The following is a 20773-nucleotide window of genomic DNA, read 5'->3' as shown; positions in this document are numbered from 1 at the left end:
AGTGCCACATAAACAGAAAAAGCTGGAAGTGGTGCTATGGCTAAAGTGGTAAAGTGCTAGCTTTGAGCAAAAGAAGCTCCGAGATAGCACCCAGGCTCTGAGTTCAAGCCCCAGGTCTAGCAAATAAATAAATAATTAATTAAAAAATAAATTCTGTCATTGCTACACAGCAGGCATCTTTCTTTTATCTTTCTTTTTCACTTCGTTGCATTTATTCATCTTTAATTTCCTTCCTTCCTCCCTTCCTCCCTTCCTTCCTTCCTTCCTTCTTCCTCCCTCCCTCCTTCCCTCCCTTCTTTCTTTCTTTCTCTCTCTCTCTCTCCCTTCCTTCCTTCCTTCCTTCCTTCCTTCCTTCCTTCCTTCCTTCCTTCCTTCCTTCTTTCCTTCCTTCCTTCCTTCCTTCCTTCCTTCCTTCCTTTTCTTTCGTCGGTCGTGGAGCCTGAACTCTGGGCCTGGGCACTGGCCCTCAGCTCTTCAGCTAAAGGCTAGTGCTCTACCACTTGAGTCACAGTGCCACTTCCGGCTTTTTCTGCTTTTGCAGTGCTGAGAAATCAAACTCGGCCTCACCCATGCAAGACAAGTACTCTACCACTGAGCTACCTTCCCAGCCCTTATTTTAAAATTCTTTTGTTTTTGCAATAAACTAATTAATTGGCACTTGATGATCTTTAAGAAAGAATTCCTTGGGGCTGGGAAGGTGGCTCCGTGGTAGAGTGCTTGCCTTGCATGCATGAGGCCCTGGGTTCGATTCCTCAGCACCACATAAGCAGAAAAGCTGGAAGTGGTGCTGTGGCTCAAGTGCTAGAGCACTAGCCTTGAGCTGAAGAGCTGAGGAACAGTGCCCAGGCCCAGAGTTCAGGCACCATGACTGGCAAAAAAAAAAAAAAAAGAATTCCTTGAGCCAGATGTGGTAATTCTAGCACTCAGGAGGCTGGAGCATTTGAAGCCAGCCTGAATATATAACAGGATCTTGTCTCAAAAACAAAACAAAACAAAATAAAAAAAAACAATTTGCCAGGCGCTGGTGGCTCATGCCTGTAATCTTAGCTACTCAGGAGGCTGAGATCTGAGGATGGCAGTTCAAAGCTAGCCCAGGCATGAAACTCCGTGAAGCTCTTATCTCCAATTAACCACTAGAAAACCTGGTCCTGTGGCTCAAGTGGTAGAGTGCTAGCCTTGAGCTGAAGAGCTGAGGGATAGTGCCCAGGCCCAGAGTTCAAGCCCTATGACTGACAAAAAACAAACAAATAAAAAAACAAAAACAAAAACAAAATGCACCAGTGGTTCACATCTATAATCCTAGCTACTGAAATCCGAGGATCAAGTTCAATGCCAGCCCAAGCAAACAAATCTGAAACTTTCTTTTTTGCCCATCCTGAGGCTTGAACTTTGGATCTGGGCACTGTCCTTGAGCTCCCTTGCTCAAGGCTAGTGCTCTACAAGTTTGAGCCACAACTCCACTTCTGGCTTTTTGTGGTTAATTGGAGATAAGAGGCTCAGGAACCTTTCTGCCTGGGTTGGCTTCCAACCATGATCCTCAGGTCTCAACCTCCTGAGTAGCTAGGACTGCAGCTGAGCCCAGCTGAGAGAGACTTTTATCCCAATTGATCACAAAAAAACAGCAAGGGAGCTTTAGCTCCAGCGTTACAGTGCTAGTCTTGAACCAAAAGGAGATTGTGAGCTCCAGGTAAAAAGCAACAATAAGCCCCAACTTCCTAGCTTCTACAACATAAACTCCTATTCATTTTTCCTTGAGTATTGTCTTCTGTCACCTATCTCCCTCTTCTGTCTTCCCTGTCTTTCCTTTAGTTTTCTCTCTGTAACCTCTTTCATCTCTAAACCTCAGTTCCCTCACTTTCTTCTCCAGTATCTCTGAGGACATATTCTCAGCTGGTCCTAGAAGTTCCTTGCACTCCTGTTCTAAAACGCTCTGGTGTGTTCATGACTGTCAGAATTAGCTTCCTGGCCTCACTCCAAGGCCTGTTGGATTTCCCTGTAGCAAGGCCCCTTTGGGGATTTCACAAACAGAAAAGACAATAGATCTGCTGGACACAAAGCCAGATAAGCAGTTTTTTTTTTTTTTTTTTCATCTGACAAGTCAACTGTGAAGCCTAACATCTGAAATCAGAAGTGCTTTAGCGTTGGAATTATAATTTTTTAAGATGAAAAAGATGTATTTTTCTTTGTCTTGTCACCACTTAATAGCACAAAAATGCTTTACTCAAACTTTTTTTTTCTGGCACAGGAATTTAAACTTAGGGATTGCTCAATTTGTGTGGCTGGTCCTCTACCACTTGAGCCATGCCTCTAAACCCTGCTGGAACAAGGGCTTAAAGTCACTCAAGGCTAATGCTCTACCACTTGAGTTACTGCTCCAATTCCAATTTTTTGCTGGTTAATTGGAATTGGTGAAAAGAGTCTCATGGACTTTCCTGTCCTAGCTAGCATCCAGCCTCAGTCCTCAGATCTCAGCTCCTAAGTAGCGAGAATTTTAAGTGTAAACCACCAATGGTTATTTTGAAATAAGAGTGCAATCTACTTCTTGTTGGAGTTGGGATGACAGGTGTACCACTTGCACCCATCTACTTGTTGAGAAAGGGTCTTTGGAACTTTTGGCCTTCAACTTGGATCCTTTTGATTTCAGTCTCCTGAGTATCTAGAATTACAGTTGTGAACCACCATGCCCATCTGGCCTGTTATTATTATTATTGTTGTTGTTTAAATGAAAAACATATAAAAGAAACACACAAGGAGCCAAGTGCTAGTGGCTCACACCTGTAATCCCAAAAAAAAGAAATGGAGAGGGTGCATAAGGGTGAATATGGTCACAGTATTTTATAAGCATATATACAAAACAAAACAATGAAAACTGTTGTAATTGTTTTAAGAAGCAGGGGGCACTGGGAACAATGGCTCAAGCCTGTCATCCTAATCTATGGAGAAATCACAATGGCTGGGTTTATGTTCTTCCTGATCATAGTGATCCCAGAGACAAAAGGAGGTACAAATAGGATGACAGTTCAGGCTGGCCTGGCCATCAACCAAGTCCCTATCTTAAAAATAACCAATTTGAAAAGGGGCTGTGGTAGTATTGTTATACCGAAATTCGGGGACCCCCAGAAGACCACCAGAGACCACAATCAATGTAAGCAACAAAGAGCCGGTTTATTGCAAGCTCGAGCTTGGTCCTCCGCGCACATGGTAACCGGTGACGCTAAGAGGCCCAGAGCATAGGATCAGCGCAGTTTTTATAGTATTGAACAAACAACTTTAAGGAACTTTTACATAAGAAATTACATGATTGGTTGACCTTTACAGAAAAATGTCTTTGGTCCATAGCTTGACCAAGGTTACCCAAGGTTACCAGTCACACCCAAGGTTACCAGTCACACCCAAGGTTACCAGTCACACCCGGACGAACAGAATGCATGGCATGTCTTGCCCTGGGCTCTGAAGAATGGGTTGGTTAACAACTCTTAGTCCTAGGTGGGTGGGGGGGCAACACCACTTGGGGGCTAACACCTGCCTTAAGCAAATGCCATCTATGGCTCCAAGAATTGTGCATGGCTTTTTGTCATAAATTCCTAGCATTGGGGCTAAAATGGATCACGAGTCAAGTCGCAGAACTGAGATAGAGTGTTAAACAAAAATGGAGTTGCTTAGGTTTCTTAAAACATTATATTTTTTTCCTAGGGCCTTACTGCCTCGGCCTCCAGGAGGGGCGTTGCAGCTGTGGGGATAATTCTGAGGACTTTGCCCCCTTGGTCAGGGCTGTAAAGCCTTTGAAGTCTTTTACTAAGCAACTCTAGGCTCCCAGGCTGACATTCCACTACTAAGTAACTAAAACCAGTCACAGTTAAAATCATACAAAAACCATACAATCATCCAGTACAAAGCAATTCATACAGAAGCAAAAATGGCTGTTAGGTGCTGTCATATATATATATATGTTTTTTGCGTTCTTCAGTATGCTTGGTTGGCAAGTGTAAGATCCTAAGTTCAAACCCCAGTACTCAAACAAACAAACAAAGATAGGGATGAGAGATGAGGGAAAGAGTGATGGACAGGGTGAGTTTGATCAGGCATGAATGAATGGATGTCATAACAAAACCTTTCTCCCCCTTGATCAAGTAATATATACTAAAATAACAACACTAACAAGAAAGCCTATGGCTAAAAAGAACATAAGCGTTAGCATCCCATTTTGAGGTAAGGCAATGCTAACTACTACAGAGCTTGAACATAAGCTAGGGTGCTGCTGGGTGAAAATAATATTAAATGCAACAGCAGGTCTTTCTGCTGAGACCAGATCCTACCAAGAATGTTCTGGACTTTGAGAACCATCAAGCATAGGGTTTGATAGCCAGTGCCAAAAAATATGTGAGGAGGTGCTGGATAAGCTGGTTTGAGTAAGCAATCTGTTTCTTGTAAAATACTCATGCCAGCAATCTGTCAGTCAAATTATTGAGTATCTAAACTATATTTCATTTTTCCTATTTATGTTGGTAATAGCCATTATAACTTAAAAAAATCCAGAACATACTTTGTTTTAGCTATGATATGCTTTTATTATTCTTTAATTTGGAACCTCAGTGGCTGCACCAACAATGATATCTTGGAAGTGGTCAGGCCATTTGTCTTGTGTATTATTGTAAAGATCAAATCAGATAACCATATTCAAAAAACAAAACCTGCTGTAAAACCACTGAGTCACCATGTTTATGAACTTGAGCTATGGGGTTTTCTCTGCTAGCTATATAAATTTAGGCACCACCCTATACCTTAATAACATTTCCAAAATGAAGAATGTAGCAGTACACAAATTAATAGGTAAAGTGTAAAGTCTTCAGAGCAATTCTTATTGAAGTAGAAGTAGAATTGCTGTAAAATACTAGCTTAAAGATCTGTGTCACCAGGGCTGGGAAGATGGTTTAGTGGTTGGTAGGTAGAGTGCTTGCCTAGCATGCATGAAGCCCTGGGTTTTATTCCTCAGTACCACATAAACAGAAAAAGCCAGAAGTGGTGCTTCAAGAACAGCATCCAAGCCCTGAGTTCAAGCCCCAGGACTGGCCAAAAAAAAAAAAAATCTGTGTCACCTAGAAAAAAAATTTTTTTCAAGCATAATAATGATTTTTTTCAGCGCTTACTAAATATCTACAATTGTGTCAGGTGCTATAATAAAAATCAAACAGCAGGGGACTGGGAGCTGACACCTGTAATCCTAACTATTCATTTGAGAGGCTGAGATCTGGGGATGGTGGTTTGAAGCCAGCCTTGGCAGGAAAGATCTTGTCTCCAATTAACCAGCAAAATCCAGAAGTGGGGTCAAGTAGTAAAGGGCTAGGTTTGAGGGCTGGGGGGGGGGGGGAAGCGCCAAACAAATAACAACAAAAAATCTAACCCAGGCACAGTGCTCAGGCCTATAGTTCAAGCGCTAGTACTGGGGCAGACACAAATGGTTACAAATTCTGAGTAGTCAAAGAAGAGGAACTGCGAAACATTTCATCCAGACAGAATCACTTGAACAGACGGGTAACACGGGGTGACAAGATAATGGGAAAGAAGGACAAACCGGTGAAGCCAGACATTATAGGCTAGTAAAGGTGAGGTATAAACACGGATCTCCAGGCAAGAAGTAAAGGAAGCCATTTTAGTTTCCTGAAAATGCGTTTTTTTTTTAAAAGTGAATAAAAACTGGGTGCGAATGGCTGTGCAAAGTGTACGCCTTCTTTGTCTCTCACCTGCAGCAGGCATGACCCAGGGATAGTCCACCAGAAAACCCGCATTCCGGGCCACGCACCCACATCCCTGACGTTGAATCCCACCTAGAATGCTCCTGTTAACAAGTAGTTTACTAAGTTTAGCAAAGTGTAGGAAGGAGAGCTCACAAATCTGTGATGCTGGTGACTAGACCTAAGAACAGAGAAGTAAATGGAAGCGGTCGAAGGGGGGGGGGGTGCGGGGACAGGGACCGCGGGGCGATCGGCCACAAGCCGCAGGGGTCGGGGGTCGGGCGGCCCTCGGAGGCCCCCCGGGGCCTGAGCCTCTGGCGCAGCGCGTGTGCTCGCGGGCGGGGCGCCCTACGGCCAATCAGAGCTGGCATCCGGGGCGGGGCGGGGCTTGCCGTTCTGGCTCCGCGAGTCCTCCTTTTTGCACACACACGAATACAAAGAGCCATACGACCTTCGGGTATCCTTTTTCCATTTTTTTCCCCTCCTTAATCTTGTGTGTGTGTTTAAATTTTTTTTTTTCCAAGTAGAGATCTGTAGCAGTGCTGGGGTGAGGAAACTGTTGCTAAGGGGAATTTGCTCTTTTCCCCCATTTCTTTTTCTGTCTCTCTTCCTCTTTCTTTTTCCTGGCCGAGGTTTTGAATATACCAAGAAGTTAAGACGCAGGATGGCCGTGTGCAACTGTTTTCAGTCAAATTTATAGACATTTCCCCCCTTTTTACTATCACTATGGTTGAGGGACTTAAATTTTTAGATTCTTGGGGAATAGAGATTGCTTTTTAATTGGGCTGAAGGGATAATGTAAATTTCTACCACGGGCAAAATCGAAGGAAGCAGAGAGACGAAAGGCTCCTTCATAAAGCCATTTGGCGTGTATTTTACACACCCTCCTCAGAATCAAAACCAAGTGGCTTGGTTGTGGCAATTATCCGAGGCCCATAGATTGAAAATGTTGGGGTGTTCTAGTTAGAACACTAATTTCCCCAGGGAGAGGGAAAAGCTTGGCTGATGGTGTGTCTTGAGCCCACAATTTCATGAGGACATTTCTCAATGTATGTGTGTTTCTTAAACAATCTTGTAGAGATTTATTGGGGTTTATTCTTTATGTATGTGTACAGTATGTGTATATGTGCCGTATCAGATTTTATTTTCAAGTATTTATCTTTGATTGTATGTGTGCAAAGTAGACCCTAGGATGTGAATGTTTCTGTTGTGTTCCCAAATGTGATCAAAATAGGATTTCATGTAAAAAAGTAAAACTTAAAACCCTATGCCTATCATACTTAGTTAGGCACTTTCATTCTATATGCATTTGCTATATTTTGCTGCTCTTCTTAAAATGATTGGATTAGCAAATAATTAATTGCCATAGTAGTATATAATCCATGTGGCAAATGCGAGCAGGCAGTTTATTGAAATGTGTAGTTCAAAAACGCCTTTAGTGATTGTTTTTCCTAAGTGGTTTTGCTTTTTATTGTCTCACGTTCTTAAATGTACAGCTGTGTATATTTTGGCCTTTATGTGTGGTTTGGGTGGTGTGTTCAGAAGGGAAGTTCTCTTGGCTTTTTGACAAAATGGTTGTTTATTGGTTGAGAGTTGTTTGAAAACCTCCACAGCTGGCAGAGCATAGCATGAGGGGAAAAAAAATCGAGTGAAGTTCAAATTGAAAAACTTTCATGGTGGTGGTGATGAAGAAAGGGAGGCTGGAGGAGTTAAAGGCAGATAATAGGGAAAGAGATGGATTTTGGTTATGTTGTATTTTTTAGGTGAAAAGCTTTCTCCCCTTGTTTTAGGAGTCTTTGAGGAAAAAAAATCTAAATGAGGACAATAAGCTCAGAGCAGAGCAACGCCCCTCTCATTATAGTAGCTGTATTGTCATTTCCTTTTGTTACTATTTCACTGTCTCAGGCGTCAGACAGAAAATACCCATAATCCAAAAGTGTACTCACAGATTAAAATGAGAGAAAGCATAGGAAGTATATGGGAAGATTAGGGAGAAACTGGAATGTCACTGTGTGGCAGATTTAAAGAAGGTTTCACTGCAGGGTTCAGATTTCACTACAAGAAACCTTTGGGTGACTGAATTCAAACATTCTCATTCAGCTAGTGACCTACTCCCCTTCAAGAAGGGTTTAAAGACACCTAAATAATATAAGGATTATATAGTGTATATTATATTAAGTAATATATAAGCAATATAAGTATTGTTACCAGGTCTTGAATTCATTATAAGGAAAACAGCCTGTGAGGGCTCTCGCGGTCTTACCTACACTGGATGTCTTTTTATTCCCTAACAAAACAAGTCAGATCAGTGCTTAATCAATACTGGCTTGAATGTGGCTCACTGCAAAAATTGAGACCTGCATTTCTTTGAAACCACTAGCTCAGTGATTTTGTGACCACCGTAGTGATGGCAATTCTGAGCAGAACGCACTTTTCCGCGTCACTGCAGGTAGTCACGTACTCCGAGCTGCCTAGCAAATGGAGAACAGGCTGTCCTAGAGCGGTACACAGCCAGCCAGGGCCACCCATTTTCTACAGCTTGTACCCAGGCGCAAATCCCGTGTTCTCACTTTGAGTTTTGTCCTCTGTAAATAAAAGGGGAGTCTCCCCGAATACACTGGATACTAGGTTGGCTTGAGCTCAGTAGATCTGGCCTGAGCGCCCGAGGGATGAAAACTCGTTTAAGGAACTGGTACTTAGCAAGTGTTAATATGAAAGATCCGTAACCAAGGCCGGCAGTAACTAAAACTCTGCCACCACCAAACACGAAACCAGTCTGTGGCCACTGTACTTACAGTCGTGTACACATCTTTGTGAGCAGCAAAGAACAATAAGCGAGTAAACAGAAAAACAGTTAAAAATGGCGTCGGACGGCCTTGAAAAAGTCTAGCAGTCGTGTCCCTCCCTGAGCAGGCCCTCCCATTACTGGCTCTTTGAGTGACTGGGAGTTGCCGCCAATAGCGTCCCAAGGCCTGTGCCCCTCGCTGCCCAACCGCCAATCACCACGAGCCAGAAGGCCACCGGGGCGGTGCCTCTCCCCGTGCGCTCGCTAGCCCGGTACACGGCTGGCGCAGCGGGCTGCTCGGCGGCTGCCTGTCGCGCGGGCGGTCTTAGAGCCCGCTGCTGTGCTAGTGCGGGCACACGCCGCGGGAAGACCGACAGCTTGGCTCCCAAGGCGAATGCTGCTCCGAACCCAGGGTCTCCAAGCTTTCGCGGCCACGTAGCCTAACCACGAGATCCCCGGCGGCACCTCGGGCCCTGGGATCTTCCCGCCGCCCCGCTGAGACCCCTTCCGTGAACCCTCAGCAGGTCTCCCCGGCCAATGTGGCTTGGGGACCGGGCCGCGTCTCTGCCGAGAGCCTAGTGGCCTAATGGTCGGGAATGGGCGTGCCGTCCCTGCTGCTCACCTCGTCATCTTTGGCTAATATTTAATCAGCTAATATTTACAGTTATCGTGGACTCGCTGAACCCGTGGTGGAGTCTCTAGTTCTCGAGTTTTCAGTTTCTCAGCAATGCAGTAAAAGCCCCTTTTCACATCAGATAGATTGGTATGAAAAGCTGAACTCGGAAAGTTTAATCCCCTAGGGTTGCACTTAAGCAAATGTAAATAAATAGCCGGGACTGTTGTTATTCTAGGTGTAAAAGTCTTGCTACAAAGCCAAACACGGAGCTGGAGGTTCGTGAATTCCAAGCCAGCCTGGGCTTCATAGTAGAGGCCCAGTCTCAAAAATAAGAAACAAAAATATCTTGTGATTATAGCTGAGCGCCGGTCGCTCACGCCTGTAATCTAAGCTACTCAGGATCTGAGGATCGCTGTTCAAAGCCAGCCCGGGTAGGAAAGTTTCTGAGACTCTTGTCTCCAGTTAACCACCAGAAAACTGGAAATGGTGCTGTGGCTCAGGCTGTAGAGCGCTCGCCTTGAGCTGAAGAGCTGAGGGACAACGCCCAGGCCCAGAGTTCAAGTCCCATGACTGACACCCCCCCCAAAAAAAAAAAACTTGTGATTTGTATTTATTTTTAATTAATTTTTTCGGTCGTGGGGCCTGAACTCTGGGCCTGGGCGCTGTCCCTCAGCTCTTCAGTTCAAGGCTAACGCTCTACCGCTGGAACCACAGCACCACAGCACCACTTCCGGCTTTCTGGTGGTTTACTGGTGATAAGAGCCCATGCCCGGGCTTGCTTTGAACCAGGAACTTCAGATCTCAGCTTCCTGAGCAGCCACCTGCAGCCTTCTGGCTTTTTTTTTTTTTTTTTTTTACAACTGATAATGAGGTGTTATATTCTTTTGCAACTCATTAGACTCATCACTGCTTTTAAATGTAGAAAAATTGTATTTTATGGGTATCTGCTTATCTGGTCTTGTGTGAGAAGGAGCTCATTTCTGATAGAAAAAGGTTTTGCAGCTGGGTATTGTGGCTCATGCCTGTAATCCTAACTACGTAGGAGGCTGAGATCTGTGGATCCTTGTTTGAAGTCATCCGGGGGATTTGTCTCCAATCAACCAGCAAAAAGCCAGAAGTGGAACTGTGACTCAAAGTGGTAACATGCTAGTCTTGAGTGGAAAAGCTAAGTGTCAGTACCCAATCCCTGAATTTAAGCCCCAGGATCTGTGTGTGTACATACACAGATGCACACACACACAGACTTTGAGAGGATCTTCTAACAAGCCATTTTGCAACTTGAAGTGGAAGAGCAGGACTGACAGCAGAGCAGGAACTTTCAGTGTCCATTTTCCTTTTTTGTTTCTTAAAATGGAGATTATGATACCAATTGCCATACTTTCTACAGTCACATTTAAGAAAAGTCCATTTGTAGGCTGACCCTGAACAAGTCAAAGACCCATTATAAGAACATATATCATCTGAGGGATACCATATCATACCCATCTATTAAATAGTGAAAAAACTTTTATTTTTTTCATAGTTTGGAGGTGAACTCAGTCATGCAGAAAATTCAAACTCAGAATGGGGAAAAAGCAAGCTAGACAGCTGCCAAGAGTATGATATATTTAGTCCTAACAAAAGTACATGTGACTAGGGAGGAAAAGGATAGTTAAGATTATGGACCGTCTCACCCTGAACTGTCTGACTAGAGGAGATGAGTTTTCTATCTTTTTTATCCAAATATGAAAAAAATATCAAGATTATTGAGAAGTACATTTTCTAGGCTCATTTCACATGGATTAAAATTAAACCAATACTGAATTCTATGCAAACCTCTGTTTGGTATCTGTTGTCATTTTGCTGGCAACTCCTGCAATTATAGATCTTCACACCCATTTCTAAAGCTTCTAGAGTTTGAAAAGGAATGCACATTATTTCATGGCAGTCAAATTTAGCTTTTTGTATGCTTTTTCCCTTGAACAAAACTATGAACTCTTGATTTTATTTTTTCTGATTGTTTTATTTTGTTTGCAAGTACTGAGGTTTGGGCTCAGGGTTTCATGCCTTCATGCTTGCTTGGCTTTTTTTTTTGTTTGTTTAATCAGTTGTAGGGCCAGAACTCTAGGCCTCAGCACTGTCCCTCAGCTCTTCACCTCAAGGCTAGCACTCTACCACTTGAGCCACAGCACCACTTCTGGCTTTTTCTGCTTATGTGGTGCTGAGGAATCGAACCCAGGGCCTCATGGATGCAAGGCAAGTACTCTACCATTGAGCCACCTTCCCAGCCCCTTGCCTGGCTTTCTTGCTCAGCCTTGTTGCTCAGCTGGCACTTATTACTTGAACCACACCTCCAGCCTGGCTTTCACCCCAATAATTGGAGATGGGGTCTCACACACTTTTCTACCAGGGTCTGGCTTCCAACTTTGATCCTCTGAATTCATATTCCTGAGTAGCTACCATTATTGGCATGAGTCACCAATGTCCAATTGATTTTTGTGATTTTTTTTTTGAGGGGGGTTTCCGGTCGTGGGGCCTGAACTCTGGGCCTGGGCGCTGTCCATCAGCTCTTCAGCTCAAGGCTAGCATTCAAGGCTAGCATTCTACCACTTGAGCCACAGCGCCACTTCCGGCTTTTTTCTTTTTGTTCATGTGGTGCTGAGGAATCGAACCCAGGGCCTCAGGCATGCAAGGCAAGCGCTCTACCAATGAGCCACCTTCCCAGCCCTTGTTTTTGTTTTTTGAGACAGTCTTGCTAGGTTGTCTAGGCTGGCCTGGAACTAAGGCCCTTGCTTCAGATTACTGAGTAATCCCACCACTTCCTCTAGCCTAAGTCTTAGCTTCAAGTAAATTATGGGGTTAGGGATAGCTTTAGTAGTGGAGCAGGCTTTTAGCTTGCATGGGACCCTGGCACTACAAAAAGAAGAGAAATTATGCATTTTGTGAATAAAAAAAAAAAAGCAATATCTGAGCTAGAAGTAGTGGCTCCTGCCTGTATTCCGTTACTCTGAAGGTAAAGACAGGTGGATTTTAAATTTGAGGCTAGCCCAAGGCAAAATTAGAGACCTATCTCAAAATACAGAACAAAAGGTCTGGGAGTGTGGTAGGAGGTATGCCCTTGCCTAGCATGCCTGAGGCCCTGGGTTCAATCCCTAGTGACCAAATAAAGATAAAAAAAAATCTGGGGGCTGGGAAGGTGGCTCAGTGGTAGAGCGCTTGCCTTGCATGCATGAGGCCCTGGGTTCAATTCCTCAGCACCCCATAAGCAAAAAGAAAAAAGCCCAGAAGTGGCGCTGTGGCTCAAGTGGTAGAGCGCTAGCCTTAAGCTGACTAGCTGAGGGACAGTGCCCAGGCCCAGAGTTCAGGCCCCACGACCGGACCCCCCCCCAAAAAAAATCTGTGTCAAGTATAAGTATGTTAATAATGTTAGCAATGTTAAAAGGGTTATGGTAAGTGGGGCACTGTTGGCTCACGCCTGTAATCCTAGCTACTCAGGAGGCTGAGATCTGAGGATCATTGTTCAAAGCCAACCAGGCAGGAAATTCCATGAGACTCTTATCTCCAATAAAACCACTAGAAAAGTGGAAGTGGTGCTGTGGCTCAAGCGGTAGAGCACTCTCACCTTAGCTGAAGAGCTAAGGGATAGCACCCAAGCCCAGAGTTCAAGCCCCACAACCAAAAAAAAAAAAAAAAAAAAAGGTTGTGGTAAAAAAACAACATGAATATGTGAAGTGTGGAGTGTTAGAAAAGAAGAACTTAAGTTTGCAGGAACAGATAAGGCTGTGGTCTATAATAAAGTTCCATAATCAACTTAAAGTATTCATACTCAGAAAAATCTGTCTCCCGAGTGGCTCTGTAATGCGCTGTCAATCCTGAAAAGTCTTTGCCCTCCCTACCCTCCCTTCATCTTTTCCCTCTCTGAAGTTTCATGGAAGAACTTGCCCTTCTTTATCACACTAGAAGAATCCTTACTGGAAGAAATCTTAGGTCCTTACTTTACTAAAGTCTTCATTCTTTCCTTTTTCACCAACATTTGTTCTTCTTCTGCTCTGTGTGTGTGTGTGTGTGTGTGTGTGTGTGTGCGTGTGTGTGTGTGTGTGTGTGTGTGTGTTAGTACTGAGGCTCAAACTAAGGACCTGGGTGCTGTCCATGAGCTTTTTCATTCAAGGCTCCATTTCTAGTTTTCTGGTGGTTAATTGGAGATAAAGTCTCAGGGATTTTCCTGCCCAGGCTGGCTTTGATCTCAGTCTCTTGAGTAGTTAGGATTAGAGGTGTGAGCCACCAGCATCTAGCTGCAAATTTCTCTATTATTTATTTATTCATTGTATTTTTATATTTTTGCCAGTCCTGGAGCTGGAACTCAGGGCCTGGGCATTGCCCTGAGCTTCTTTTGCTCAAGGCTATCACAGGTGTAGACCTCTGGTGCCCATTTGAATCCTATATTTATTAAGCAAAGAAGCATCAGTTCTTCTACCAGGAGTCAAATCACTGTCACCATCTTTTTTTTTTTTTTTTGTCAGTCGTGGGACTTGAACTCTGGGCCTGGGCGCTGTCCCTCAGCTCTTCAGCTCAAGGCGAGCGCTCTACCACTTGAGCTACAGCGCCACTTCCAGTTTTCTGGTGGTTTATTGGAGATAGGAGTCTCACGGTCTTTCCTGCCCGGGCTGGCTTTGAACCGCGATCCTCAGATCTCAGCCTCCTGAGTAGCTAGGATTACAGGCGTGAGCCACCAGCGCCCGGCCACTGTCACCATCTTATACTTGGGGTTGACAATTTTTTTTTTTAACTTTGGTGCAAGTACTAAAGCTTGAACTCTGGGCTCTCACTCACTCTCCAAATCTTTAATTTTATTTCAGGTAGCAAAGGCAAGGATTGATAAACTACTGCCCATAGGCTAATTTAGCCTGCCACCATCTGTTGTTTAAGCTTTTTTCTTATTCTTTTTTTTTTTTTTTCTGATTATGGGGCTTGAACTCAGGGCTTGGACATTATCCCTGAATTCTAGTGCTCAATGCTAGCACTTTACCACTTTGCGCCATAGCACTACTTCCGGTTATCTGGTGAATAATTGGAGATAAGAGTATCACAGACTTTCCTGCCTGAGCTGGCTTTGAACAGAGATCCTCAGATCTCAGCCTCCTAAGTAGCTAGGATTATAGGCATAAGCCACTAGTGCCTGGTTTAGTCATTTTTTATTAGCATACATTAATTATACAAGGGAGGTATACTTGTGATTTTTTGGGGGGGAGGTTGGTTGTGGGGCTTGAACTCTGGGCCTGGGCTGTGTCCCTCAGCTCTTCAGCTCAAGGCGAGCACTCCACCGCTTGAGTCACAGCGCCACTTCCGGTTTTCTAGTGGTTTATTGGAGATAAGAGTCTCATGGACTTTCCTGCCCAGGCTGACTTTGAACAGCGATCCTCAGATCTCAGCCTCCTGAGTAGCTAGGATTACAGGCATGAGCCACCGGTGCCCAGTTCCTTGTGATATTTTTATACATGATTACAATACACCTATTACCCTCACCTCCTCTGTCATTCTCCCTTACCCCCTTCCCCTTTGCCACCTGTTTTTGGATGGATGACCATCTAAGAATAACTCTTACATTTATATTTTGTGACATTTCAGTGTCCATAAAGTTTTTTTTTTATTGAAACAGCTAAGTTCATTTGTTTACTTATTCATAGATGCTCTTGTGCTACATTGGCACAGTTCATTAATGATGATAGAATCCATGTAGCCTACAGGTCCTAAATTATCTAGTGTTTGGTCCTTTTCAGAAAGTTTTGGGTCTCCCTGCACTCATGGAAGATTTTTTTTTTTTTTTGGGGTCCAGTTGTGGGGCCTGAACTCTGGGCCTGGGCTCTGTCCCTCAGCTCTTCAGCTCAAGGCTAGTGCTCTACCACTTGAGCCACAGCGCCACTTCCGGCTTTTTTCATTTTGCTTATGTGGTGCTGAGGATCGAACCCAGGGCCTCAGGCATGCAAGGCAAGTGCTGTGCCACTGAGCCACCTTCCCAGCCCTCATGGAAGACTTTTGAGGGCTAGACTGGCTCAGAGTCAGGTGCCTGCAAGTAGGAGGACTAAGTTCAAACTGCAGCATTGCAACAACAGAGAGAGCAAGAGCGAGCGAGTGAGAGAGAGAGAGAGATGGATTTTGGGGTCTTCTTAACTTGGTTTCCAAGCTTTCTGGCAACCCTTCTCACCTGACTAGAAGCCCCTTTGATCTGACTTCTCATCCGTTCCTCAATAAGTCCAGGAATGTCTTTTTCTCTACTGTCTTACCACCTTCCCAGTTGACCCTTTTCAGTGTTCAAGGCTTAAAGCTTGGCTTCTTTAAGAGATCTTTCTTAGTCACAGGGTGCCAGTGGCTCCTGCCTGTAATCCTAGCTACTCAGGAGGCTGAGATCTAAGGATCACAGTTCAAAGCCAGCCTGGGCAGAAAAGTACATGAGGCTCTTATTTCCAATTAATCAGCCAAAAGCAGAAGTGTATCTGTGACCCATTGGAGAGCTCCAGCTTTGAATAAAAAAATTAAGGGACAGTGCCACCCAGGCCCTGAGTTCAAGTCCCAGTACCAGCACACAAAAAATGGAAATTGCAGAGGCAGGCACTGGTGACTCCTGCCTGTAATTCTAGCTACTCAGGAGATCTGAGGATTGTGGTTCAAAGCCAACCCAGGTAGGAAAGTCCATGAGACTTTTATCTCCAGGTAACCAACTAGAAAAATGGAAGTGATTCAAAGTGGTAAAGCACTAGCTTTGAGTGCAAAAGCTCAGGGACAATACCCAGGCCCTGAGTTCAAGCCTCATAACCAAAAAACAAAACAAAAAACAAAAAACCTCACAAAGAAAAAGCAGCCATAGCTTCTTTTTCCTCAGTATTCATGTAAGTTTTAAACTAAGCTCTTTGCATAATGTTAGTTTTTTAAACACTCAAATAAATCTCAAATAAATAAGGGCAAGGTAGGCCCTTATTTAGGAAGGGAAAGAATACATTACATCCATAATTCATCTGCAAATTGACATAGACTCGCTTAGTGCTTTCCTTTAACCTTTAGTTTTAATTTGGTTTAACCTTTAGCATCTCGTTTAGCTATGCCTTCCAGTAACTGTAGTGACAGCAAAGCTGCAAATGGATTTGAGTTAAGTTCTTGCAAGAAGTGAGTATCTGGCATAGAAAAGTAATTTCTTCCATATAAAGGGTAGAAAGAGCAAATTAAAGACTATTGTTTAATAACCAAATGTAATTAAAATGCATTGTCAGATTTATGTTTTGTACCTGGGAGGCATTGATAGTGCCTGTTTCTAAAATGAGATTGCTGATTCAAAAAAAAAAAAAGCAAAAGACCCAAACCTCAATATATAAAATTCTTCTAACCTCTTTTCCTTTTAATTGTGATTTTATGATATAATTTACTGAATTAGATAGAAATTTATCTTTCAGTTGTAAACATACTTAAGGTTTTGTCACAGCTTCAGGCAGAAGAATTCTTTTTTCTATAATCAAGTGTCATTTAGAAAATGACAATATTTATTGTGTCTTTGAGTGTTCTCACTTGTACAAATCAGACCTTCACTATCACTGTCTTTTTTTCTCCTGGAGTTTAGTTGCTTAACTACAATAATTGAAAAAGGCAGTTTGGTTTAGTTCACACACACTATATGTGTGTGTGCAAGAACTACATCTATCAGGACAGTAGAGAGGCTTGAAGTTAGGACCTGGGTACTGTCCCTTAGGGGTGTGTGTGTGTGTGTGTGTGTGTGTGTGTGTGTGTGCCAGTCCTGTGGCTTGAAGAAAGGGCCTATGCAATGTCCCTGAGCCTTTTTTTTGGGGGGGGGGGGCGGTCGTGGGGCCTGAACTCTTGGCCTGGGTGCTATCCCTCAGCTCTTCAGCTCAAGGCTAGTGCTCTACCACTTGAGCCACAGCGCCACTTCCGGCTTTTTTTTTCCTGCCTATGTGGTGCTGAGGAACCGAACCCAGGGCCTTAAGCATGCAAGGTGAGTGCTCTACCACTGAGCCAACTTCCCAGCCCCTCCCTGAGCCTTTTTGCCCAAGGCTAATGCTCTTCGGACCACAATCCTCAGATCTCAACCTCCTGAGTAGCTGGGATTACAGGTATGAGCCACCAGCACCTAAACTCCTTTAGCTTTTTTTTTTTTCCAGTTGTGAGGCTTGAACTCTAGGCCTGGGCCCTGTCCCTCAGCTCTTCAGCTCAAGGCTAGCGCTCTACCACTTGAGCCACAGCGCCACTTCTGACTTTCTGGTGGTTTATTGGAGATAAGAGTCTCACAGACATTCCTGCCTGGGCTGGCTTTGAAACTCAGTCTTCAGATCTAGTCTTCTAAGTAGCTAGGACTATAGGCCTGAGCTACTGGTGCCCGGCTTAGCACAGATATTTTGGTGCCTTCTTTAACAGAGACTGGTCATGTGGGCAGAGTATCAGCACAGACATTCCTGTTGAACTTTAGCTCTTAAAGGCCTAAAGAAATAGAAATCAGGGGAGTCCTGAAGTGATTTCCATGGGTTACAGACCTGTGGATTCAAGACAGCTGGAGATCCACATCTACAGTTAGAGAACAGCCGCCTCACCCCAATTCCCTGACCCAGCCTTTCAATTCCTTTCCCTAGTCCCGCCCCCAGAGTACTCATGATGTACTAAAGAGAGGTGTGAGGCACATTGAGGGCTTCAGTGATCCGTGTAGTCCTGATTGAGGAGTCTTACTCTGAATGAATCTATGACAATTATATAGAGAGATGGCAGAATGATTGTTTATGTCTCCCAAACATGGTGTCGATTAAAAAATACATTCAGGTGCTGGGAAGGTGGCTCAGTAGTAGAGTGCTTGCCTCACATGCATGAGGCCCTGGGTTCAATTCCTCAACACCACATAAGCAGAAAAAGCCAGAAGTGGCTCTGTAGCTCAGGTGGTAGAGCGCTAGCCTTGAGCTGAAGAGCTGAGGGACAGCGCCCAGGCCCAGAATTCAAGCCCCACGACCAGCAAAAAAAAAAAAAAAATGCAACTGAAAATAGCAAAAACTGGATTCTAATGTCTGCCTCTGACCTTGAAAAAGCCATCTAACTTCTCTGTATCACTCTGGACTGGGGGCTGGGGCAGGTGGGTATTATGTTTCCCAGTGCCATTGTGTAGATGAGATAACCCAGGTGAAATGTTTTGAACTCCTTAGAGGATGATGTCAAAGCAATAAAATGCAATTGTGGTATTACAGTAAAGATAGGAAGAAGAGAGAAGAGGAGAGGGGAGACAGACCTTCATTTTCTTCCTTAATCTAATCTTAGCTGAAGCTGGTGCACCTTTTGAGTGCCCTCAGATCCTTGGGTTGCAGTGGTGAGGGGTTCCACGGCTTGGGTGCAGAAAGATTCCTTCTGCCCTCAGGAACTGCATCAGAGAGGCCCCTGGGTGCTTTGCTCTGTCAGGTGGAGGAGAGGCCATCCATGGACTGTGTTCTCCTTCACTGGCTCTTCTACTCCACAGAATCCCTGGCCTAGAGCCCCAGCTCATCTGCTCACTTTGTCTGAGAAAGCCATGGGAACCCAGAGCCAGTGACTCAACCTGGTGAAGTCTCCCTGACCCGAACACTTGTCGTCGGAGCAGTCCTCTAGTGACACTTGGTGTCCATCAGCCATGTCTTTCAGTGCCACCATTCTCTTCTCCCCTCCTGGTGGCAGTGAGGCCAGGTGTTGCTGCTGTGCTTGTAAAAGCGAGACTGGCGGAAGTAGCACAGGCTCCCAGGGCGGGAATCCCCATGCCAGCACCCCCATCACAGTCACAGGACATGGCCTGGCGGTTCAGAGCAATGAGCAGCTCCTGCACATCATCTACCAGCGCGTGGATAAGGCCGTGGGTCTGGCTGAGGCTGCTCTGGGTCTTGCCCGAGCCAACAATGAGTTGTTGAAACGGCTCCAGGAGGAAGTAGGTGAGCTACGGCAAGGAAAAGTGGGCACCACTGATGAGGATGGAGAGAGCCGGGCCCACAGCCCCCAACCTGAGGAGCCTGGGCCTGTCAAGGAGAGCCCAGGGGAAGTCTGCAAGACTCTGTCTGCGGTGGAGGAGGAGTGTGACAGTGTGGGCAGCGGTGTGCAGGTGGTGATTGAGGAGCTGCGACAGCTCGGGGCAGCCTCAACTGTGGGGCCTGGGCCCTTGGGCTTCCCAGCCTCTCACAAAGATGTGAGACTCCCAGGATGCACCCTGACCACGGGTGAAGGAGCCCCACTACTCAATCCTGTGAGTATGGCTGCCCCACAGTAGCCCTTAATACTTCTCTGGTCTCTCTTGCTCTTTGTCAGTCTTTATATCGTTTCCAGCTTTAAAGCCTCCGTTTTGCTGAGTGCTGGTGATACACAGCCTGTTAGGTTCTCAGCCTGTCGCTACTCAGGAGGCTGAGATCTGAAGATCACAGTTTGCAGCCAAGCTAAGGCAACAAAAGCAGTGAGTTTCATCTCCAATTAACCAGCAAGAAGCTAGAAGTGGAACTGTGGTTCAGGTGGTTAAGTGCTAGGCCTTGAGTGAAAAAGCCAAGCAAGGGTACAAGGCCCTGAACTAAACCTCAGTACAAGCATCCCCCTCCCCCCCCCAAAAAAGTGTCTTTTTGTTGGGATTGGGGATAAAACAGGTCGCCGAGCTTTGTCCGTTTTTAGCGAGAGTCTGCTCTGCTGCTTGCTTCCTGCACCATCAGCCTTGGCAGGAGGCTGTATTTTAAGTGCATGAGGTTATGGGGTGCCCTTCCCTCCCTCTCAATAGCTCCACATGGCCTCTTCTCCTCCACAGCTGTCTTAGCTGCTCCATGGGCTCTGCTTTTCCTGGTGAGAATGCCTGCCGTGCACAGACGGCTCATTCATATTTTATCATGGGCCTCTGCTTGCCAAGAGGAGTTCAGTGTGGAGAGATGGGAATGTGGAGGGGAGAGTAGTGGAGGTTCAGGGGGGAAGGGGGAAGAGAATAAAAGAAAGGTGAATTTACATGTGCAGGGGGAGGGGGAATTATGAGATAAGGGGCAGGTAGGAGAGGAAAGGAAATCAAATTGGAGGAAGGAAAGCAAAACAGGAGATGATGGCATCTTCTGAGCAGAAAAAGACAGACTTAGATTTGTGCTATTTCAGCTCCTTTACTGCTCAAGGGCCAGATGAACAGGAAAATCCTGGCTGAGTAGAGCAAGAACTGCAGAATGCCACACATGAAGCACGAAAAAGAGATGGAGCAACTAGAGAGATCATAGAGAAGGGAAAATAACAGATGTGTCACCACTTGAGAGCCAGCAGGAGGTCTGTCAAGTCTTTCCCTCTCTCCTTCTGTCCTCTCTCTTCCTCCTCCCCCCTCAACAAGGCTTTGACACCCAATAAAGAGTAAAGACCAGAATACACAGGGTGGATGAGAGGGGGAGAAACTCCCAGCCCATCTGCTGGATCTGAAAGAAAAAGTCTTTTCCATAGATGCTACCTTACTACAGCAACTGGTTGGTCATTGCTCTCTCCAAAACACAGCTGTGCTGCAGTAATGGTCACTGCGGCTCACCCGCTCACCTGCCTGGGCCTGGCCAGGACTTTCAGTGGTTTGGGCCTGAGGGAGGAGGAACTGGAGGGTCAAAGGCAGGAGAGGACCAGGTCAGTCAGTGCCCTGAGCTGTGGGTTCTTTCAGTCAGGGAA

At 45.1% G+C, this 20773-nt stretch overlaps 1 protein-coding gene across 2 annotated transcripts in view; it reads left to right on the top strand.

Moving 5' to 3' along the window:
* Positions 1-6157: 6157 nt before the first annotated feature.
* Positions 6158-20773, top strand: part of CUNH14orf93 (chromosome unknown C14orf93 homolog) — a 31367-nt gene continuing 16751 nt past the window's right edge. The window contains exons 1-2 of one of the 2 annotated variants that reach the window (XM_070024997.1): positions 6158-6189; positions 18606-19355. In XM_070024997.1, coding sequence (XP_069881098.1) covers positions 18756-19355 — 600 coding nt within the window. In that variant the 5' untranslated portion in view covers positions 6158-6189; positions 18606-18755. Of the gene's footprint in view, positions 6190-18409; positions 19356-20773 lie in introns of both variants that reach the window. The other variant, XM_070025000.1, reaches the window with a different exon arrangement.

This window comes from Dipodomys merriami, unplaced genomic scaffold (genome assembly GCF_024711535.1).
Source record: "Dipodomys merriami isolate MVZ:Mamm:240054 unplaced genomic scaffold, mDipMer1.0.p SCAF_1, whole genome shotgun sequence".
NCBI lineage: Eukaryota > Metazoa > Chordata > Mammalia > Rodentia > Heteromyidae > Dipodomys > Dipodomys merriami.
Note: the sequence above shows the minus strand (reverse complement) of the source record. Positions and strands in the feature narration are given on the sequence as shown.